We start from the raw sequence: 21571 nt of genomic DNA, 5'->3' as shown, positions 1-21571 counted from the left end.
TTTGTGATCTAGCCATGAGTTACCCATCTTAATATTTTATCGGTACATTTTAGCATAGTCTTTACCTTCCTGGCGTTTTTCTGAAGCCAAGATGTAGTTTGTCACTCTATTACTAAAGAGCTTGGTCTTGCCTTGCCTTGGTCTTCTGTAAGTAACTCTTTTAGATGCTCAGGTAAATCACGAAACACTGCAGTCACACACTGCTTGGGGTTTCTTGTGTGGAATTAGTCATGATGTGGTCTCCCTGTCACTTGTCAAGAACAGAGTCTCAGCCATGTGTGTGTGTGTGTTAGCCGGATGTATGTGTGAGTGAATGGCCAAGGTGAGGCTGGCTCATTGAATTCCTGAGTGGGTGGGTGGTCGTGGAGTGTGCTCTGGCGATGGTGTGTGTGGCGATGGTGATGTGTGGGCACCTAAAGGTGTTTGTGTGGGAGGGAGGAAGAGGAACCAGAAGCTTTGGCAAAGTGACCAGATCATCACCATCCAGCAATCAGTGCAGAGGCCTATTCCTTTGAAGGAGCAAAAAGCCTGACCTCAATTTGGAGCTCACATTGTGAGTAAACAGGATATCTGAGCCCACACTGCAGACCCTGTCTCCCTGATGTTAGAAATGTGGGTGTGCTCTCTGGGCCGATATATGCTCTCTGTGGCGGTATATGGGGCGATATGTGCTCTCTGTGGCGGTATATGGGGCGATATGTGCTCTCTGGGGCGGTATATGGGGCGATATATGCTCTCTGGCCCCATATGCTCTCTGTGGCGGTATATGGGGCGATATGTGCTCTCTGTGGCGGTATATGGGGCGATATGTGCTCTCTGGGGCGGTATATGGGGCGATATATGCTCTCTGGCCCCATATGCTCTCTGTGTCGGTATATGGGGCGATATGTGCTCTCTGTGGCGGTATATGGGGCGATATGTGCTCTCTGGGGCAGTTGCCTGACAGCCTTGAGCGTCAGTGTTGTGCCTTGTTAGTCCCCTGTCTTGTGCCTTGTTAGTCCCCTGTCTTGTGCCTTGTCAGTCCCCCGTCACCTTCAAGCGCAGTCCCTTTGGTGCTGGATCTGTGTGTTTGCCTCGGGCTGCTGCTGTAGTGTGTGTGTGTGTGTGTGTGTGTGTGTGTGACCATTTCAGTGCCCGCAGTCTGTGGGCGCACGGTCATTTGCATTTGTGGTCATCTGCAACTGCTGTGAGGGTGCAGTGATTGCCCTCTGTGCTCTGTCAGGGTCACGGTGGCGTCTGTCTGATGGTACTGTGTGTTGTTTGTTTATGGAGTCGGTTGCTTGTTTGTTTATTTACCTGTGCCCCCACCCCCTCCTCCACAGTTCCACTGCATCATCAGCACAGCTGCCGGAGTTGCAGCCGCAGCTGGCTTTACAGAAATCTGTCTCCAATCTTCAGAAGCAAACAGCAGTAGCCAGCCAGGAGGTAGGACACCCCTCCCCACCCCACCCCACCCCTGCAGCAGCAGCAGCAACAGCCCTATTAAACACACATATTGCAGAACCCTCCATACTGCATAAGAACCCTATTAAACACCCACACATACTGCAGAACCTTCCATACTCCATAAGAACCCTATTAAACACGCACTGCAGAACCCTCCATACTGCATAAGAACCCTATTAAACACCCACACGCGCTGCAGAACTCTCCATACTGCATAAGAACCCTTAACCCTTCTCCTTCGCCTGTTAACATGGTGCTGTAATGCCGCCATCACACAAACGCAACCCATGCAGTGTGTCCCAGGGCTCGGACTCAGCACCTCTTACTCCACCACACCGCATTATGAGAGTGTGTTACCATAGTTACTCCACCACACCGCATTATAAGAGTGTGTTACCATAGTTACTCCCACACCGCATTATAAGAGTGTGTTACCATAGTTACTCCCACACCGCATTATAAGAGTGTGCTACCATAGTTACTTCACCACACTGCATAATAAGAGTGTTACCATAGTTACTCCACCACACCGCGTAAGAGTGTGTTACCATAGTTACTCCACCACACCGCATAAGAGTGTGTACCAAGCCATAGTGTCACAGAGCACACACTACCGCAGAGAGCCCAGCCGTCTGGCTAACATGGAAATTAACCAAAGTGAAATCAGAAGGATGCTCAGGTTAAATAAGAAGACTGCTCAGGTTAATGCATTCATGCACCATACTGTCACAAGCCTGCCCTCATCAAAGTGTGTGTGTGTGTGTGTGTGTGTGTGCTTTTTTTTTTCTCTCTCTCTCTCTCAGAGCACAAACACAGGTGGACCAAAGCAATGGGCACAGCTAAATGGAAAGGCAGTAGAACAAGATGGTGAGTTTGCTTGTTAAAGTGGATGTTTGAATCAAACCCCCTGATCTAAAATCTGAAACCCTTTATGGGTGTAATAGATGAAATCTCCTTAGACCTCACTTTATCTTCCCCCATAGTGTGCTGGCTCTCCCCATAACACCTTGCGTGTGTGTGTGTGTGTGTCAGGTTCAAGGGGCTCAAACCGACTGCAGCCCTTCTCTCACGAGGAATTTCCGACGCTGAAAGCAGCTGGCGAACAGGACAAGGCTGGCAAGGAAAGAAGCGTCTACGATCCGTCGTATGGGCCAGGACCAAGCCTCCGCCCCCAGAGTGAGTCACATTTGCACAGAGCGGCACAGTAGCCATGCAGAGTTTAAACGTCTACTGCAAATTACCATTGTGTGTGAAAGGAGGGGGGGGTCACAGTAACCATGTGTAGTTTAAACGTCTAGTGCAAATTACCATGTTGTATGCGTGGGGGCAAAGAACAGTAACCATGCCTAGATGTCTGAAAGGTTACCCAGAGGTCATAGGTTGGCCTGTGTCGCAGTGTAAAAGTGAACCTTTCTAAAAGCCGACTTTAGATAAGGACGATAACTCCCCCTGAAGAGGCAGTGCTGCCAGCAGTCCTGAGCGCTCGTCAAACTGACACTCAACTGGAGGCTCCTCATCCTATAAGCTCACGGCTGTTTTCTCTTCCTCCTCTCTCGCTTCTTCTCCTCCTCTTCCTCTGCTCTATCCTGCCATCCTGCACCTGCAAACTCATTTACTCCCCTTCTCTTTGCTCTCGTCCTCTCCCCTTCGGTCTCTACTCATCTTTTCTATTTTCTCTTTCTCTGTCTCCCCCCTTTCCTCTCTTTCTCTCTCTTTCTTTCTTTCTTCCCCCCTCTCTCTCTCTCTCTCTCTCTCTCTCTCTCTCTCTCTCTCTCTCTCTCTCTCTCTTCCCCCCCCCCCCTTTCTCAGATGTGACGAGCTGGAGGGAGGGTGGTGGGAGGAATCTGCAGCCCTTCGCCCTGCCGCTGGGCGCGGCCTCCGACTCGGAGGGCAAGAGTGGCAGCAGCAGCGGCGGAGGAGGAGGTGGTGTTGGTGGAGTAGGAGGAGGTGCGGCTGACGCCGCGTCCCCCCTTCCTCCTCCTCCCCCCTCCTCCTCTTCCTCCTCCTCCGCCGCCGGTGGCAGCCTCTCCACGGCTGCTGCTGTCGTTGCTGCTTCCTCCTCCTCCTCCTCCTCCTCGACCTCCGACCCTAAGGAGCCCTCTCTGCGTCCTGCCCAGCCCCTGCGTCGCCCTGCCCCCTCCGCCCTGCAGTACCAGCTTCACCACGCCGCCGCCACCTACCACGACATGCTGCCCGCCTTCGTAAGTACAGGGCACCTACCACGACATGCTGCCCGCCTTCGTAAGTACAGGGCACCCATACAGTGCAGTGCAACCTTGCAGTTCTCACACATGAAACCCATAGTGCAGTACAACCTTGCAGTTCTCACACATTGTGTAGGAATTAAGGGAGGGCCAGGCTGTTCACCCTGTATCGAAAGTGGCTGTGGCGTGATTGTTGCCAGGTCATTGATATTGCAGGAAGAGTGAGCTGAAAGTCTTTCCCGTGTTTGCTGGACCCTCTGTTCCTGACAAACCCTGTGTCTTTCACACATGTCCTAATTGTTTTGCTCTCAAGTGCAGTGTAAAGATTTATCTGCTCTATAATGTTTAAATAGTCAATGTTTCTTATAACACTTGGTACAAGATGGGTGTCTCAGTTTTAAAGTGTAAGTATATGGAGGAACTGACTTCATAAGCATTGGATTTGTCCAGAATAATGTTATTATTTGTGTTAATTGTTTGGTGTTTTTGTTTACAGATGTGCCCCAAAGAGCCGCGAGACGCCCCTGGCACCTCTGAGCATGCCCCTCCTGCAGCGGGCGCCCCCATGCGCTTTGACGCCAGGCCCAACTTCAGACCATCCTTCCCTGCCCCCGAGCCCGTCAAGTAAGTCCCAGCAGGCATGGACGCCGCACGAACAACCACTTCTCTCTGTGCGCCGTTTTGGAAGAGTGCATGTGGACCGTTTGAAGTCTCTCGGCACGGGATAAGCAGTAACCATCATGCTTTGGTCAGATTTTTAGATCCGATGGCTACTGTTTCTATGAAGGAAAATACTAATTAATTCAAATGAATTATGAAGGATTAAAATGCAGGTACAGACACTAAATGGTCATCATACTGACCATATGTTCATCCTGTATCGAAAGTGGCTGTGGCGTGATGGTTGCCAGGTCATTGATATTGCAGGAAGAGTGAGCTGAAAGTCTTTCCCGTGTTTGCTGGACCCTCTGTTCCTGACAAACCCTGTATCTTTCAGACAAGGCAACTCTGTTTTTATAATGAAGCTACTATGATTAGCATTGTTTTGTCAAGCATGAGTTATTACAAAACATTGTTGCATGTCTCTTTTTGAAGGACCAATGAACTGGTATTTGTATGTATAGGCTGCTCTGGTATATTTTAGAGGTGGTTTGTATATCTAGGCTGCTCTGTTGGTATATTGTATAAGCCGCTCTGTTCGTATATTGTATAGGCTGCTCTGTTGGTTAGAGGTGGTTTGTATATCTAGGCTGCTCTGTTGGTATATTTTAGAGGTGGTTTGTATATCTAGGCTGCTCTGTTGGTATATTGTATAAGCCGCTCTGTTGGTATATTGTAAAGGCCGCTCTGTTGGTTAGAGGTGGTTTGGCATGTTCTCCCTGGGGTTCCTTTGATGTCCCCCAGCATGCAAAGCGGTCTGGCCTTTCAGCTATAGGTCTGCTGCTGTTTTGAGAGTGAATCTGAGTTGACTGACTGGCTGCTCTCTGTTTGTCTTCCCTATGGTGTGTGTGTGTGTGATCTGTGCAGCGGGGAGGTGAGGAGAGAGAACCGATTCGTCAGGGCACCCCCTCGCCTCGCCTCTCGCCCCATCCGTCGCCCTGGCGACCGTGCCCCTCGCCCTGCCATCATTAACCCCGAGGACCTGAAGGATCTGGACGACCTGGACAAGGATTGCGAGGATGGCTGGGCTGGTAAGGACTCTAGCGCATGATGGACCGCACTCAAACTACCCCCTCAATTTACTTAAGCAATAAGCCCCGAGAGGCCGTAGGTTACACTGATTCTACAACAGCTAAGGGGCGAGTGTACTTGCTTTTCTAAAACTGTTGCTATAAATACCTATCAAAGTTGCATAAAGTAAAGGTAAAGCAACGAGAAATGTAACGATTTATTCATAGATAGTCATTCTTCCGCCAAGAAATATATTTCCTCTATCTGAATGGTTGCCAAGCAACGTCGAGACGAAGCTACTTTAACTTTTGTATCAAGTTATGGTAGCGCAGTAATATAGAATGGAATGCGGTCAAGGTGTATGTTTGTGCTGGATTTTACAACGGCATCGAACGTGATTCAGCCAATCACAATCAAGGACCGGAACGATCATTTTTAAAAAAAAACACCATTAAAACATTCCTCTGTCCTTTTGTATTGAACTCTATCTAAAAGCAGTCCCCTTATATATATATATATATATACACACACACACACACACGATTAAAGAAGTCCCCTTAAACACACACACACACGATTAAAGCAGTCCTCTTACACACACACACACGGTTAATACAGTCCCCTTATGTACATACAATTAAAGAAATCCAAACTGTCTTGTTTTTAAGATATTAGATGAAAAAACGTTCAGCTTGTCTTCTGTCGTGGGAGGGAAAGTGTGTCTGAAGGTTGGCAATTGTGAAGCAGTGGCAGCTGAGCAATGAGCAGGTCGAGCGCTCTCCAGTCACTAGCATCCTATATCGAAAGTGGCTGTGGCGTGATGGTTTGCCAGGTCATTGATATTGCAGGAAGAGTGAGCTGAAAGTCTTTCCCGTGTTTGCTGGACCCTCTGTTCCTGACAAACCCTGTATCTTTCAGACAAATCGTTGTATCTTTCACACATTTTCCCCCTTCCTCAATATATGTAGTAGAGTTGTCTACATTGTGCATTTAGGCTGCAAATACACTGGTGTACACACACACACACACAAACAAACCATCTGCTCTAAGTCAGTGGCAACAGAGGAGCCTCTAATTCCGACTGAATGCAGCAGCATGAGAAGCCTCCTGTCTAATCTCAATATTGTGTGTGTGCGCAACAGCATGAGAAGCCTCCTGTCTAATCTCAATCTTGTGTGTGTGCGCGTGTGCGCCCTCGAGCAGGCCTCCATGAGGAAGTGGATTACAGCGAGAAACTGAAGTTCAGCGATGACGAGGAGGATCATGCGGCCGGGGACAAGAGTAAGATTTGGTGAGTCTAAGGCTCTCTAGCAGCCCCCCGCAACCTGAGACCCCACACACCTGCACAGAACCCCACATGCCGGCCGAGAACCCCACACCTGCACAGAACCCCACACCCTGGGCTAGACTAACTGTGTGTGTGTGTGTGTGTGTGTGTGTGACGCAGGGGTGAGTGGGACAACCTCCGTGAGCGCCAGGCCTCCTTCAGCTCTGGTGAGGGTGCGTACCCCCACGATGCCAATGATGACGAGGCGTACCACCGCCACCAAGAGCTGGTGCCTGTCAGGAAGACCAACGGCCGCTACCCCCCCGACGCCCAGGTGAGCTCAAACACACCTGGGAAAGATTTCTGACTCGTGCCTATTAGTCACTGCTTGAAAGTCATGTTTGCTTGTTGTAAAATATTACAAGATGTACAGTATCCATAGAGATGGAGGTCCTATATGGATGTACAGTATCCATAGAGAAGGAGGTCCTATATGGATGTAGATGTACAGTGTCCATAGAGATAGAGGTCATGTATGGATGTAGATGTACAGTATACATAGATAGAGGTCCTATATGGATGTAGATGTACAGTATCCATAGAAATAGAGGTCCTATATGGATGTCGATGTACAGTATCCATAGAGATAGAGGTCATATGGATGTAGATGTTGAGTATACATATATGGATGTAGATGTACAGTATACATAGAGATAGAGGTCATATATGGATGTAGATGTACAGTATAGAGATAGAGGTCATATATGGATGTAGATGTACAGTATAGAGATAGAGGTCATATATGGATGTAGATCTTGCGGTAGACACTTGGGACCCGAGCTGATCTTATTTCCAGATCAACAGAACAGATCGTGGCCTGTATCAATGTGTTCATCCTGTATCGAAAGTGGCTGTGGCATGATGGTTGCCAGGTCATTGATATTGCAGGAAGAGTGAGCTGAAAGTCTTTCCCGTGTTTGCTGGACCCTCTGTTCCTGACAAACCCTGTATCTTTCAGACAATGAGTGCTTACTAGCCAACCCTCCCCTACCTGGAGTTTTCATTTGAGTAATAGTGCGTATCACACAGTACGAACTCTCTTCATTTCAGTAATAGTGCGTATTGAGTAATAGTGCGTATCACACAGTACGAACTCTCTTCATTTGAGTAATAGTGTGTATTGAGTAATAGTGCGTACTCTCTAGTGCGCATCACACAGTGCGAATTCTCCTAATTATTCCTTTTTGTTTTTCCTTTCTCTTCACCTCAATCATTCCATCTCTCTCTCTCCATCTCTCCCTATTTATATCTCTCCATCCTCCCCTCCCTCTCTCCATCTCTCTTCCTATCTCTCCCTATTTATCTCTATCTCTCCATCCCCCCTCTCTCTCTCTCTCTCTCTCTCTCTCTCTCTCTCTCTCTCTCTCTCTCTCTCTCTCTCTCTCTCTCTCTCTCTCTCTCTCTCTCTCTCTCTCTCTCTCTCTCTCTCTCTCTCTCTCTCTCTCCATCCCTCGCTCCTTCTCTCCAGCCGCAGCAGAAAGGCAGTGTGGCGAGTGAGTCTGCGGAGGAGCCGGAGGAGGGTCAGCGTCCGGGCCCGTCGCGGGGGAAGTTTGCGTCGGCCGAGCTCTCGGAGGCGGTGGAGCGCGCGCGGCGACGCCGGGAGGAAGAGGAGCGGCGTGCTCGCGAGGAGCGTCTGGCCGCCTGCGCCGAGAAGCTCAAGAAGCTGGACGAGAAGTTCGGGAAGAGCGAGAGGCCGCAGCGGCCCGCTGACCCCCCGAAAGATCCCGAGGCCAGAGAAGCCGCCCTCTCGCCCAGCCGAGATGCCGCCAAACACCACCAGGAGGCCTGGCACTACACCGGCAAAGGTCAGAGACCGATCTGGGGCTCGTTCCTACAAAGCGTCGTTTGCTAACTTGCGTCGCAACCTTGGTAGTTCGCTCCATCACTCTTGGATTTGGTGTTTCTAGAAAAGGAAGTTCGAACTCTCAATCGCAAACAAGGACGCAAAGTTTGGTCGTTTGAACTACTGCCCCTGGGCAGTCGCACTTGTGTCGTTCCTTGGTAGTTCCAGTTGGTGTCCGGAGCGCCTGAACAGCAGTGCCATACCGCGCAGGAACGTGATGTAGGTCAAGCGTCTCCAGCCTCTTTTCCTCCGAGAGATACTAGTGCTGATATTGCTCACGTAGCTGATCTCCACCAGAACAGCTTAAAAAGCTTTGGATGCCTTTCAACTCCTTTACCTTGTGTTTGTAAACTGTGATTTGATAGGAATTCTGACCGGTTCGGAGATCCTCTCAGAAACAGTTGGGATATGTGTAGGTCAGTGTTATAGCAGGTATAGCATGACATGCTCTCGGCTAGCACGTGTCTTACGGTGCTGGGCGCTGAGGTTTAGTCAGTAGCTGCTGTTACTTGGAGAACTTGAGTACTTGTGCTGCTTATTGAAATGCTAACATGCCCTTAGCATCCTGTATCGAAAGTGGCTGTGGCGTGATGGTTGCCAGGTCATTGATAATGCAGGAAGAGTGAGCTGAAAGTCTTTCCCGTGTTTGCTGGACCCTCTGTTCCTGACAAACCCTGTAATAATGCTCTGGCCATTAAATAGCCTTGGTTGGTGAAATTGCTTAATTAAACAAACAAACATCGTTCTGTGCAAAAAATTCTCTGCTCTATAATGTTTAAATAGTCAATGTTTCATATAAAATGCAATCTTCTGTGTGAGGCTGTATAAAGCTGATCCCTAACTAACTAACTAGAATAGGGCCAGAGTGCTAACCAGTAGCAGCACAAGTACTCAAGTACACAGCTGCCCCTGATCCCTAACTAACTAACTAGAATAGGGCCAGAGTGCTAACCAGTAGGCCACAGCTGCCCCTGATCCCTAACTAACTAACTAGATTAGGGCCAGAGTGCGTGAAATGTCCAAGAGGTGCTTGATCTCCTACTCTCTGCGTTCCAATGATCTCCACTAATCTCCCAGCATGTTGAAATCCTCAAAACATGGCACTAGTGGAGACTACAATGCCCCCTGTGGATATCAGTGTTTATATCTGAGCATTTTGTCCATTTGTACACACACACACACTCACACACGTCTTGGTCTGAAACTCTAACTGTTTGATGTTGTTGTTGTTGTTGTTAATGTTTCACGCAGACGTATCAGAGTTGCCGCCCGAGCAGTGCCCCAGCCAGGAGTACGGAGACAGCGCCAGCCCTGCCTTCGGGTACGACGAGGAGGGCGGTGGCGCGGAGTCCACGTCCCCGCTGCCAGACTACGGCCGACACCAGAAGCCCGTGGCACCCCGCTTCCAGAAGCAGCAGCAGCAGCAGCAGCAGCAGGTGAGGCCGCCGCCCGCTCTGACCACCTTATCCCATAATTCCCCTGGATTAGTGTCCGCATGCCACGCTATCAGAAGTGGCCCAGCTCAAAGAGGGGGAATGTTTACGGCACTGGAGGGCTTAGCGTTTGCAGTCAGACATGAAGCCGCAGCGTTATTTCTGCTGTGGGGGAGTTCATAGGAGTGCGTCTGGTCTCTGCCTGCCGCCTCGTAAACTGGTTCTGAGGCTGCTCTCTCTGCCCAGTGCCACTTCTGTAGTCCATCAGATTTTGTTACCAAGTTGCTTTGCTATGTGGCAAGAGCAAAGCCCAGTCCTGTGGCAAGAGCAAAGCCCAGTCCTGTGGCAAGAGCAAAGCCCAGTCCTGTGGCAAGAGCAAAGCCCAGTCCTGTGCCAGGGTGGCAAGAGCAAAGCCCAGTCCTGTGGCAGGGTGGCAAGAGCAAAGCCCAGTCCTGTGGCAAGAGCAAAGCCCAGTCCTGTGCCAGGGTGGCAAGAGCAAAGCCCAGTCCTGTGGCAAGAGCAAAGCCCAGTCCTGTGCCAGGGTGGCTAGAGTAAAGCCCAGTCCTGTGTCCGGGACTAAATACCCAGTGGGCTCTCTTGTTGGCAGGAATATAAATATCTGCTGCACAACACATAAACAAACAAACAAACTGTAAGATGCTCTGATCACTGATGATCATTTTAAGAAATATTTACTTAAAGCTGTCTCCTTGCATTGTTGTTATTGGAATTCTTAGTATTGATATTGGAATCATATTTTTTCCCCATCAAATGCTAAAGCCCTCACAAAACGCTGTTGAGTAACTGAAGATATCTACATTAATGCAACAGCAAAACTTTAATAGGCCATGGGTTTAGAAAAGGCCCTTGTATATCATCCTGTATCGAAAGTGGCTGTGGCGTGATGGTTGCCAGGTCATTGATATTGCAGGAAGAGTGAGCTGAAAGTCTTTCCCGTGTTTGCTGGACCCTCTGTTCCTGACAAACCCTGTATCTTTCAGACATTTTTTGGTGCAGTTTTTCCACTTTATAAACTTAGGATATAATATTTTTGACTTCAGTCAAGTCTTTGGAAATTTTGGATTTTTTGCTCATAACTGTACATTTACAATATTTAAACAATATCAAAGCTCAACTATAAAGTAGGGTCTTTAAAGAATAGATAATCAGTTTTGAAAAAGTTTGGAATTTTTCTGTGTGTGTTCCAGGAGCAGGTATATAAGATGCAGCAGTGTTATATGTCTATTTGATCTCTAAGTGTGTGTGTGTGTGTGTGTGTTCAGGAGCAGGTGTATAAGATGCAGCAGTGTTCTATGTCTAACTGTATATTTGATCTCTAAATGTGTGTGTGTGTGTGTGTGTGTGTGTGTGTGTGTGTGTGTGTGTGTGTGTGTGTGTGTGTGTGTGTGTGTGTTCCAGGAGCAGGTGTATAAGATGCAGCAGTGTTCTATGTCTAACTGTATATTTGATCTCTAAATGTGTGTGTGTGTGTGTGTGTGTGTGTGTGTGTGTGTGTGTGTGTTCAGGAGCAGGTGTATAAGATGCAGCAGTGTTCTATGTCTAACTGTATATTTGATCTCTAAATGTGTGTGTGTGTGTGTGTGTGTGTGTGTTCCAGGAGCAGGTGTATAAGATGCAGCAGTGTTCTATGTCTAACTGTATATTTGATCTCTAAATGTGTGTGTGTGTGTGTGTGTGTGTGTGTGTGTGTGTGTGTGTGTGTGTGTGTGTGTGTGTGTGTGTGTGTGTGTGTGTGTGTTCAGGAGCAGGTGTATAAGATGCAGCAGTGGCAGCAGCAGCAGACGGGTCATGGTGCCCCCCCTCAGCGCGGCTACTACCCCCCTCATGTGCTCGGCTTCGACCCCCGCTGGATGATGATGCCCCCCTACATGGACCCCCGCATGGCCCAGGGCCGCTCCCCCGTGGACTACTACCCCAACGCTGTGCACTCCTCAGGTGAGCGCACCCCGGAAGATGGGAGGGAGTGTTCGGGGAATGGCCACTGTGCGGTTCAGTCCCCCAGGCTTGGTTCATGCTGTGATAGCATGATTTTTTGGTGTGTTAGATGTGCTTGATGGATTGAGTTTTAAACATTGTACAACTTTCACCAAAACCACAAGTCTAACTGGGGGGAAAAAAAAGTTTAGTTGCATATAACAGCTTATGGGTTTTTAAAATAGATGCTTAAGATTTAAGTATTGGGTTTTAACCCCTGTATCGAAAGTGACTGTGGTGTGATGGTTGCCAGGTCATTGATATTGCAGGAAGAGTGAGCTGAAAGTCTTTCCCGTGTTTGCTGGACCCTCTGTTCCTGACAAACCCTGTGTCTTTCACACACGGCTTGGCCCCTCTAGCGTGGAGCGCTGTGTTCTGCAGGAGAGACTTCCTGTTATGGCAGCTGAAGCGTTTGGACTAAATCTGTGTTTGTCCTCAGGCATGATGAAGCCCATGATGCAGCCAGAGCATCTGAACAGCCCCGGCTCTGCCTCAGACGAGAGCTGCCACCCCAGCATGCTCCCTGAGAGGAGAGCCCCCTCCACTGAGCCCTACCCGCCGTGGAGCCAAGATGGCTACCCGGCCCGCAGTTTCACCCCACCCTACCAGCGGCAGAGGGAGAGCAGTGACCGGAGCCAAGGAGATGACCGGTGAGAGAAAAGCGGGAAAGGGGTTTCCCTCACTGTAGCGTAACAGCCCTGTTTAGGATCTCCTAGAGCTGGGCTGCCTCTCTTGTCTTCCCATCTTGAGGAAGGAGTCTTTTTATTTTCTGAAGCTGGGGTTCTGTACGATCATCTATTGGTTCTACCTGTGTGCCGATGTTTTACCTAATCTCATCTGCCACAGGGCTTCACACACAGAGGGCTCCATGTGTTTAGACATTATGAGTACACCCATAGGGCTCCATGTGGACATTATGAGCACACCCATAGGGCTTGATGGTATATTTTTACTACCATGTTTCTCTTAAGACTCAATCAGGATGATGCAAGATCAGGATCCAGGCTTTATTCTTTTCAATGAGGGGCCAGTGGCCCTCAAGGTAGAGAAGTACATGTTTGTTTCACCTCATCATGGATTTCACCAGTATCTCAGTATTCTCCTACTTCTCTGACTACACAGAAACAGTCTACCAAATTTAAGTTACACACAAAGAGAAGGCGTGACCTACTAGTATGAATATGCAAGGTAAAGGTGTGGTGTGTGGGGGATGTGGCCTTTTGGCCAGCTTCTATTGTCTTTTAATTAAAACGACCTCCTTTCCTGGGAAGTCCTTCAGAGGCCTGGACACATGCTGTTCTACAAGCATTAACATTTCACACCTGGTGATGGGCAAAAGGCCTCTAGACAAGCTTACATTGAATTCAAGGATAAACAAAGTATGCTTGCATACAGACCAAAGACACACACAGGGTACACATGGGTACAAAAATCACAGATGACCATAAGAAGTACGCAGTATGTACATTTACAGAAATGAGGCTGATTCACAACACTTTCAGGCTCCATGTGTTTAGACATTATGAGTACACCCATAGGGCTCCATGTGTTTAGACATTATGAGTACACCCATAGGGCTCCATGTGGACATTATGAGTACACCTATAGGGCTCCATGTGGACATTATAAGTACACCCTTAGAGCTTGGAGTTGTTAGACATTGTGTAGGAATTCAGGGAGGGCCAGGCTGTTCACCCTGTATCGAAAGTGGCTGTGGCGTGATGGTTGCCAGGTCATTGATATTGCAGGAAGAGTGAGCTGAAAGTCTTTCCCGTGTTTGCTGGACCCTCTGTTCCTGACAAACCCTGTATCTTTCACACATGTTTTTATTCTGAACTTTGGCACAACAAAGATTTCTCTGCTCTATAAACGTAGGATATATAATGTCTATTTGTCTGCTCTATAAACGTAGGATATATAATGGATATTTGTCTGTTCTTTAGTGAACAAATAGGACTTGTACATCTCTGCTCTTTAGTATGTTATTCTGCCCTGATTGGTCTTATTGTTTATTTGTGTGCCTGGTTGCCCTCCCTGGTCGTGTTTCCCTCAGGAGTGAGCGGGCCTGCTCCCAGCAGGACTCGTACGAGGACCGAGGCAGCGAGTGCCAGGAGATCACCGCTGCGGACGACCCCCATCCCCACCAGACCTACCGGCCAAGAGGAGACGCGCACGACGCAACCGGTGGCCGCTCCCAGACCGGAGACGGAGACTACGCCAAACCGGACGCTAAGGAGGCCTCCCGGCACCAGCGGGCCGGCAGCGGAGGCGACGAAGTGTTTGACAAGGACAAGGGCTACGAGGCGGACTTCTGGAGGAAGGACGGGCATCTGAAGAAGGACGGTCCGCAGCAGCAGTGGTCCGATCCTGGCGGCTCGTCCAGCAGCAGCAGCAGTGTCGTCGGCCAACCGTCGGAGTCCGGCAGCCGCCCGCTCTCGCGCCGCACCGGGCCCATCAAGCGGCCAGTGCTCAAGGCCCTCAAGGTCGAGGACAAGGAGAATGAGAAACCCAAGGTCGAGCCAGAGGAGAAGCAGGTCCCCTACCGACTGGAGAAGGAAGTGCTGACCAACGTGTACGACCTGAAGAAGGACAACCAGCCGCTGCCCAGTAGACACTCGGCCACACAAGCCGCAGACAAGATGCTCCAGCAGCAGCAGCAGCAGCAGCAGCACCATCAGCAGCAGCAGCACCATCAGCACCATCAGCATCAGCAGCAGCAGCAGCAGGCTGAGGAGAAAGAGAGGTATGCGGCTACTGCGTCGAGCCGCGGGGAGAAGCTGGACCAGCAGCAGCAGCAGCAGCAGCAGCAGCACCAAGCCCCGGAGGAGGACAACAAGGAGAACAGCTGGGAGACGGGCGGCAGGGGTCATCACACGCAGGCCCGCGACGCGCCGGAGAGCAGGGAGACGTCCGCACCGCGCCGCAACAACTGGATCTTCATCGACGAGGAGCAGGCGTTCGCCGGGGCGCGGGGAGCCGGGCGCGGTGGACGAGGACGGGGCTTTCGGGACTTCGGCGCCCGTGGAGGCGGCAGCGGCGGCCGGGGCGCCCGAGGGGAGAACTCCAGGGGCGGGTACGGCAGCGGCAGCGCTAGCAACAACAACGGCGGCGGCAACTCCCAGAGAGCCGGACGGGGCCGTGGAATGAGGGAGTTCGCTAAGGCCGAGGACCTCGCACGAGGCAAGCCGCGGCGACGCAACGTGAGCGAGACGCTGAGCGAGGCCTCCGAGTACGAGGAGCTGCCCAAGCGCCGCCGCCAGAAGGCCACGGAGAACGGAGACGGAGGCTACCCAGCTCCCGCAGACGGCGGCAAGAAGGCCGACCGCGACTCGTGGAGGTCCAACAAAGTGTACACGGACGAGCAGGGGACGGGCAGCGACGCGCGGGACAAGGCCAAGCCCAGCCGAGGGTTCGGACGCTCCCTGCCCCCGCGCCTCAACGCAGGGTACCAGCGCGGCTTCGGCTCCAGGGACATCTCCACCTGGAGAGGGCGTTCTACCCAGCTGGCCGGCGGCGGCGCTGCCCAGGAGAACGGCTACGCTCTCGGAGGCGACTCCTACTCCCGACGGCCGCCGGCAGAGCGCGAGCCGGTCAAGTACGCGCAGAAGTTCTCCAGCTCCTTCATCGAGAACGGCGTGGATGAGCGAGGAGGAGGAGGAGGAGGAGGAGGTGGGACAGACGGGGACGGCTACGTGGACAACGACAACCCCGACAACCGGCCCCTGCGCCGCCGACGCCCCCCCCCGCCAGGACAAGCCCCCCCCGCTTCCGTCGCCTGCGCGAGCGCGAGCCCGGCGGCCAGTGGAACAGCGACGAGTACGTCAACGGAGACTTCGGCAACCCCTGGCCTGGACGCGCCAAGAGCGGAGAGGACGGCTGGCCCGGCCACTACCCTGGTGGCGGCGGCGGCCGAGCTCACGAGATGGGCAGCGGTCAGCAGGGCGAAGACTGGGAGTCCGGCTCGGACAACAGCGACTTCGGCGACTGGCGTGAGAAGCGCGGAGGCGGCGGGGGGGGGGAGCGGTCACCACGGCGACGTGCCGTCCGACTCCGGCCACAGCGAGCCGGGCTCCGGGGAGAAGAGGGAGCACTCCAAGCGCAGCTTCTCCAGCCAGCGCCCCCTGGTGGAGCGGCAGAACCGTAAGGGCGAGCCGCCCGTCCTGGAGGGGGGCAAAATCAGCCGTGCCGGAGACACGCCCACCACGGCTGGCTCGGCCAATCGCAACGACAGCTGGCAGAATGGAGTGTCTCCCGCCTGCAAAAGGTCAATTTTGTTTCATTATGCAAAAGTAAATCTGTCTGCATTTAACGTTGCAGTTGATTTCTGAAAATGAAATGAATTCAAAACATTTCCATATTGACTTTGTTTCGTCCAGTCGGCTCATGACAATGTTGTGCATTAAATTGTCAATCCAGCTGTCCTTTGAGGTCTGCCCCCTGTGCTTAGTCATTGGCCCGTCATGATCGGAGTTATGTTCCTTAAGGAACATGAGCATAATAATCAAACGTGGGGCCTGTTATTGAGTTTGTATCTGTTCCTTGTTCCGCTCTGTAGAACCCCTGAGGAAGTGGCGGCGAGTCTGGTCTCCGGTTCTGTGTACAGCGTGGACACATCGGACGAGAACCTGCAGTCGGTGCCCACTGACAGCTCCGGGAAGAAGCTGGACAAGGAGCTGAAGACCCGCAGCATGAAGGGGGACATGGCCGAGGCACTCTCTCAGTACGACATCAGTGCTTACCCAAGTAAGTGTGTGTGTGTGTGTCTGTGGTTGAGAGACTCCTTTACTCCAAGGCCTGTGGCCGGTTGCACAAAGCACCTTAAGTTAAGTTTTTCCCTTAAAATCTGATTTAAGGGTCCCTTAAAATAAAAACGGTTGCACAAACACCGTTAAGTTTTCTCCTTAAGGGTTCCTTAACATTTTCCCTTAGTATTTAAGGGTTTGTCCTTATCTTGTAAGAAATCCCTTAAACTGTTGCACAAAAGACCTTAGTAGTCTAACTAAGGGGAAAATCCTAAGGGACATCTGACTCTACCTTAACCATATTATTAACTGAATTGATGCTGATAAATGAAGTTTATTAACTACTTTTGACCATTCAAAACAATATCAAAATATGCTTCCTCTGTCAAATAGATAGGCCTATCAGAAACATGACGTATTGTTATTGTTTGGTTTACGTAGGCTAACGTTAACAATTCATGTGGATGTCTTGTTAGCCTATGAGCTTCGGTTCGGTTCGCTAGGCAAAACGTTGGTGCACTGACAGTCAGGATCATTTCTAACTTGCCAACTAGTATTGTTCAGTTCATGTATATAACATGTTTTACTTGCTACCTGGATAATTTCCGCTAATATTATTAAGGTAAGATGAATGATAAGATATAAGCACTGTGTTCGGTGGGTTAACTAACAGCATCGCGGCAAAGGCAGTTAGCTAGGCTACAGCTGTTGAACAATCTCCGTGGAATCCCTTTCAGTGCAGTAAATCCCTTGAGGTTTCTCCTTAACTAAGGAAACATTTTAAGGTGTTCTGTGCAACACCCTTAAGTAAATCCCTTACCTGAGGAGAAATTAAGTCTTAAGGGTCATAGTTAAGGGAAAAAACTTAAGGTGCTTTGTGCAACCGGCCACTGATCCTAAACACACACAGTACTACTTGTGAAAGACTGATTGTGTTCAGCGTTGGTGTATGATCTGTCTGTGATGTGTATAGTTGGTGAATGCTCACACTGAGTGTGTGTGTGTGTGTGTGTTGTGTCCAGTCGAGACGGAGGCAGGAGGGCCGGTTCCCAGTCCAGATGGGTTCCAGGACGCTCTGTCTAAGAAGCAGCGGCGCCCTCTAGAGGACGAGCACAGGAGGAAGGAGCAGGGTGCTGCGGTGAGGCTCATACTACACACACTCATACTACACACACACGGTCATACTACACACACGGTCATACTACACACACGGTCATACTACACACACGGTCATACTACACACACACACGGTCATACTACACACACACACGGTCATACTACACACACACGGACGGTCATACTACACACACACACACGGTCATACTACACACACACACACGGTCATACTACACACACACACGGTCATACTACACACACACACGGTCATACTACACACACACACACACTCTCACTCTCTCCTTCCTTCCTTCCTTCCTTCCTTCCTTCCTTCCTTCCTTCCTTCCTTCCTTCCTTCCTTCCTTCCTTCCCTCACACTACACTTTCTCTCGCTCTCTCTCTCAAATGAAATGGTGCTTTATTGCCATGGATAGGTATACAGGTATAATATGTTAATAATCAACTTTACATTAATATTGGTATAAAGATCAAATTAAATAATGAAAGGGAAAGCAAGTAAAAAAGGATAAATGGTAATGCTACTAAAAGGACAGTAATAGCTTCAGCAATAGTGCTATACTGTAGAAAAGGACAGTAATAGCTTCAGCAATAGTGCTCTACTGTAGAAAAGGACCGTAATAGCTTCAGCAATAGTGCTATAGAAAGAAAATAAAAATTATGCAAACTCATATTACATGCCTACACTTACAGACACATATACATAAATCAATTTAAAGGCAAACTATGCCGTTTTTTCTGTTTAATTTACCTTAACTGAACAGCTTCAGAGTCATTGAAATGGTTATATGACTTTTTTTGGGTTGAACGCCTCGCTTCCCCCTAGCGCCTGTGAGTGGAAAAACCACCCTTGCAATTTTAGGCCGGGGGCCCGACAGCCTCAGAGACAAAGTCTCGCAGCCTCGCGATGTAACGAATTGCTTTACTGCACTAAACACATACACGCCAGGCACCGGCTAGAACAAGGTAGCGATGGAGTTTCTCAGACATTCGTCATGGCAGACTCAGCGAAAAGAAGCAGGAAGCGAGTGAACCGTTGTTGGAGGAGCAGGGGAAGAGGAAACAGCAGACGGACCGAGCGAGGAGTGTCGTAAATCATACACTCCGAAGCTGTAGGAGGAGCTCTGCAGAGAAACCTGCGAGCAAAAAGCAAGAAAACAGCAAAGAAATTGCCAAAACTGCATAGCATAGTCAAATAGTTGAATTATCAAACAAAGTATTTACATGTACATACATAAGTGTTATGTTTTCTGTTGTCTTATGGCAGTTGAGGATATAATCTGCAGCTAGGCATGAGCAGTGTGTTTCCCCCCAATAGTATACATATTTCCGTTTGTGGAGACATTTGTAAAATCTTTTATGTTTTTTGAATTCATCAAAAAAAAAAATTCCTTATAGGTGCATATAATACAAACGTTCCTTCTTTTCTACAGTGCTGCTCTTTTCTAAGTGAACTTAAAAAGGGTGTCCTGGCCATATGTTTCTGTATGTGGTAGTCCATGTGCTGTCGGTGTGATGTTGATCATGTGCTGTGCTGTGCTGTGTGGTGGTGCCAGGTGGGTGTGAAGAGTCGACCGATGCCATCCAAGATGCCTCCACGCTTTGCCAAGAAGCAAGGTAGCCTTTCCATGGAGCAGCCAGAGGAGGCGCTATCTGCCAGCAACCTGGGCACAGAGATCTGGGAGACCAACAGCTCAGGTAGGACACACACACACACACACACACACACACACACACACTGTACTCCACCTTCCCATCTCAGTGTGTGTCTTGGTATATTAATAGTGAGGCCTACACTATTCACAATCACCTGTTACCTGTGCTCCTTAGTGGTGATGGGTAATACAGGTGTTTGTGTAGTAATGCCTCATTCTCATTGGTTAATACAGGTGTTTGTGTAGTAATGCCTCATTCGCATTGGTTAATACAGGTGTTTGTGTGGTAATGCCTCATTCGCATTGGTTAATACAGGTGTTTGTGTAGTAATGCCTCATTCTCATTGGTTAATACAGGTGTTACTGTAGTAATGCCTCATTCTCATTGGTTAATACAGGTGTTACTGTAGTAATGCCTCATTCTCATTGGTTAATACAGGTGTTACTGTAGTAATGCCTCATTCTCATTGGTTAATACAGGTGTTTGTGTAGTAATGCCTCATTCTCATTGGTTAATACAGGTGTTTGTGTGGTAATGCCTCATTCGCATTGGTTAATACAGGTGTTTGTGTGGTAATGCCTCATTCTCATTGGTTAATACAGGTGTTTGTGTAGTAATGCCTCATTCTCATTGGTTAATACAGGTGTTTGTGTAGTAATGCCTCATTCTCATATCCTCTGCAGCCCTCACTGTGCAGTCATCTGGTGGAGACTCCTGGACCAAGCAAGTGTCCTACACAGGGAGCGAGCCCAATTCTGAGGTAAAGCTGGCTTGTGCCTGCTGCGTGTCTGTCTGTGTCCACACGCCTTTAGTTCAAGTAAATTGGAGTGGTATTCAACAGACTCTTCAAAGACACAGGGACTTGCAATGTGGGTATTGAAACCTGAACTGAGCGCTTATCTCTCCTTTCTTTCTGCCCCTCTCTCTCTCTCTCTCTCTCTCTCTCTCTCTCTCTCTCTCTCTCTCTCTCTCTCTCTCTCTCTCTCTCTCTCTCTCTCTCTCTCTCTCTCTGTGTCTCTCTCTCTCTCTCTGTGTCTCTCTCTCTCTGTCTCTGTCTCGCTCTCTCTCTCTCTCTCTCTCTCTCTCTCTTTCTTTCTCTCTCTCTCTCTCTCTCTCTAGGACTCTGACGCAGGCCCAGAGCAGAGTAAGGAGCACAAGCCGGGCCCCATCGGTAACGAGCGTTCGCTGAAGCACAGGAAGGGCTCCGAGGCGGTGGAGCGGCTCGAGGGTCCCATCACTCCTGTCAACGGCGTGGACATCCACGTGGACAACGTGCTGCCCGTGCCGCCCATCGAGTTTGGCGTCAGCGCCAAGGACTCGGACTTCAGCCTGCCCCCCGGCTCCACGCCAGTGCCAGTGTCCATCCCCGTCACCAAGCTGCAGGACGCCCTCGCCAGCAATGTGAGTCAAACGCGTTTTGGTCCTGAAGCCCTTGAGCCCTCGTTATGATGCTGTCAGGTTTAGCATCGTATCATATGATGCTGATGCTGTCAGGTTTAGCATCGTATCATATGATGCTGTCAGGTTTAGCATCGTATCATATGATGCTGATGCTGTCAGGTTTAGCATCGTATCATATGATGCTGTTAGGATTAGCATCGTATCATATGATTCTGTCAGGTTTAGCATCGTATCATATGATGCTGTCAGGTTTAGCATCGTATCATATGATGCTGTCAGGTTTAGCATCGTATCATATGATGCTGATGCTGTCAGGTTTAGCATCGTATCATATGATGCTGTCAGGTTTAGCATCGTATCATATGATGCTGTCGGGTTTAGCATCGTATCATATGATGCTGTCGGGTTTAGCATCGTATCTTATGATGCTGTGATCACCGACAGGCAGGCTGTCAGGTTTAGCATCGTATCATATGATGCTGTGATCATCACCGACAGGCAGGCTGTCAGGTTTAGCATCGTATCATATGATGCTGTCGGGTTTAGCATCGTATCATATCATATGATGCTGTGATCACCACCGACAGGCAGGCTGCACCAGGCACGTAGCTCAAGTGTTCTGTTCTCAGAGCAGATGCTAGAACAGTTAGTTTGAACTAGCCTATGAAATGTATGACCTAGCTTATGAAATCCCAGCATTGGTGTGTCGTCACTAGTAT

The 21571-nt window shown here is 49.7% G+C and overlaps 1 protein-coding gene and 8 non-coding genes across 9 annotated transcripts in view; all 9 read left to right on the top strand.

Moving 5' to 3' along the window:
• The window catches only part of prrc2b (proline-rich coiled-coil 2B), a 34463-nt gene that overhangs the window by 4410 nt on the left and 8482 nt on the right, over positions 1-21571 (top strand). Inside the window, 20 exon segments of the mRNA XM_042058839.1 lie at positions 1323-1425; positions 2250-2313; positions 2479-2622; positions 3256-3647; positions 4147-4274; positions 5178-5341; positions 6525-6612; positions 6769-6922; positions 8117-8453; positions 9743-9927; positions 11688-11880; positions 12359-12569; positions 13973-15656; positions 15659-15933; positions 15935-16183; positions 16475-16662; positions 17684-17799; positions 19352-19493; positions 20135-20211; positions 20571-20852. Coding sequence (XP_041914773.1) covers positions 1323-1425; positions 2250-2313; positions 2479-2622; positions 3256-3647; positions 4147-4274; positions 5178-5341; positions 6525-6612; positions 6769-6922; positions 8117-8453; positions 9743-9927; positions 11688-11880; positions 12359-12569; positions 13973-15656; positions 15659-15933; positions 15935-16183; positions 16475-16662; positions 17684-17799; positions 19352-19493; positions 20135-20211; positions 20571-20852 — 5176 coding nt within the window.
• LOC121681081 lies at positions 3813-3939 on the top strand. Its single transcript, XR_006021957.1, has one exon. It is a non-coding gene; the product is annotated as a small nucleolar RNA SNORA71 (small nucleolar RNA).
• On the top strand, positions 4524-4650 carry LOC121681087. Its single transcript, XR_006021963.1, has one exon. It is a non-coding gene; the product is annotated as a small nucleolar RNA SNORA71 (small nucleolar RNA).
• Positions 6115-6242, top strand: LOC121681090. Its single transcript, XR_006021966.1, has one exon. It is a non-coding gene; the product is annotated as a small nucleolar RNA SNORA71 (small nucleolar RNA).
• On the top strand, positions 7483-7609 carry LOC121681080. The gene has a single exon (XR_006021956.1). It is a non-coding gene; the product is annotated as a small nucleolar RNA SNORA71 (small nucleolar RNA).
• On the top strand, positions 9055-9176 carry LOC121681091. The gene has a single exon (XR_006021967.1). It is a non-coding gene; the product is annotated as a small nucleolar RNA SNORA71 (small nucleolar RNA).
• Positions 10802-10928, top strand: LOC121681086. Its single transcript, XR_006021961.1, has one exon. It is a non-coding gene; the product is annotated as a small nucleolar RNA SNORA71 (small nucleolar RNA).
• Positions 12135-12261, top strand: LOC121681084. Its single transcript, XR_006021959.1, has one exon. It is a non-coding gene; the product is annotated as a small nucleolar RNA SNORA71 (small nucleolar RNA).
• On the top strand, positions 13614-13740 carry LOC121681083. The gene has a single exon (XR_006021958.1). It is a non-coding gene; the product is annotated as a small nucleolar RNA SNORA71 (small nucleolar RNA).

This window comes from Alosa sapidissima, chromosome 13, assembly GCF_018492685.1.
Source record: "Alosa sapidissima isolate fAloSap1 chromosome 13, fAloSap1.pri, whole genome shotgun sequence".
Classification (NCBI taxonomy): Eukaryota; Metazoa; Chordata; class Actinopteri; order Clupeiformes; family Clupeidae; genus Alosa; species Alosa sapidissima.
The sequence above is the reverse complement of the archived record's forward strand: the minus strand, read 5'-3'. Positions and strand labels throughout refer to the sequence as shown.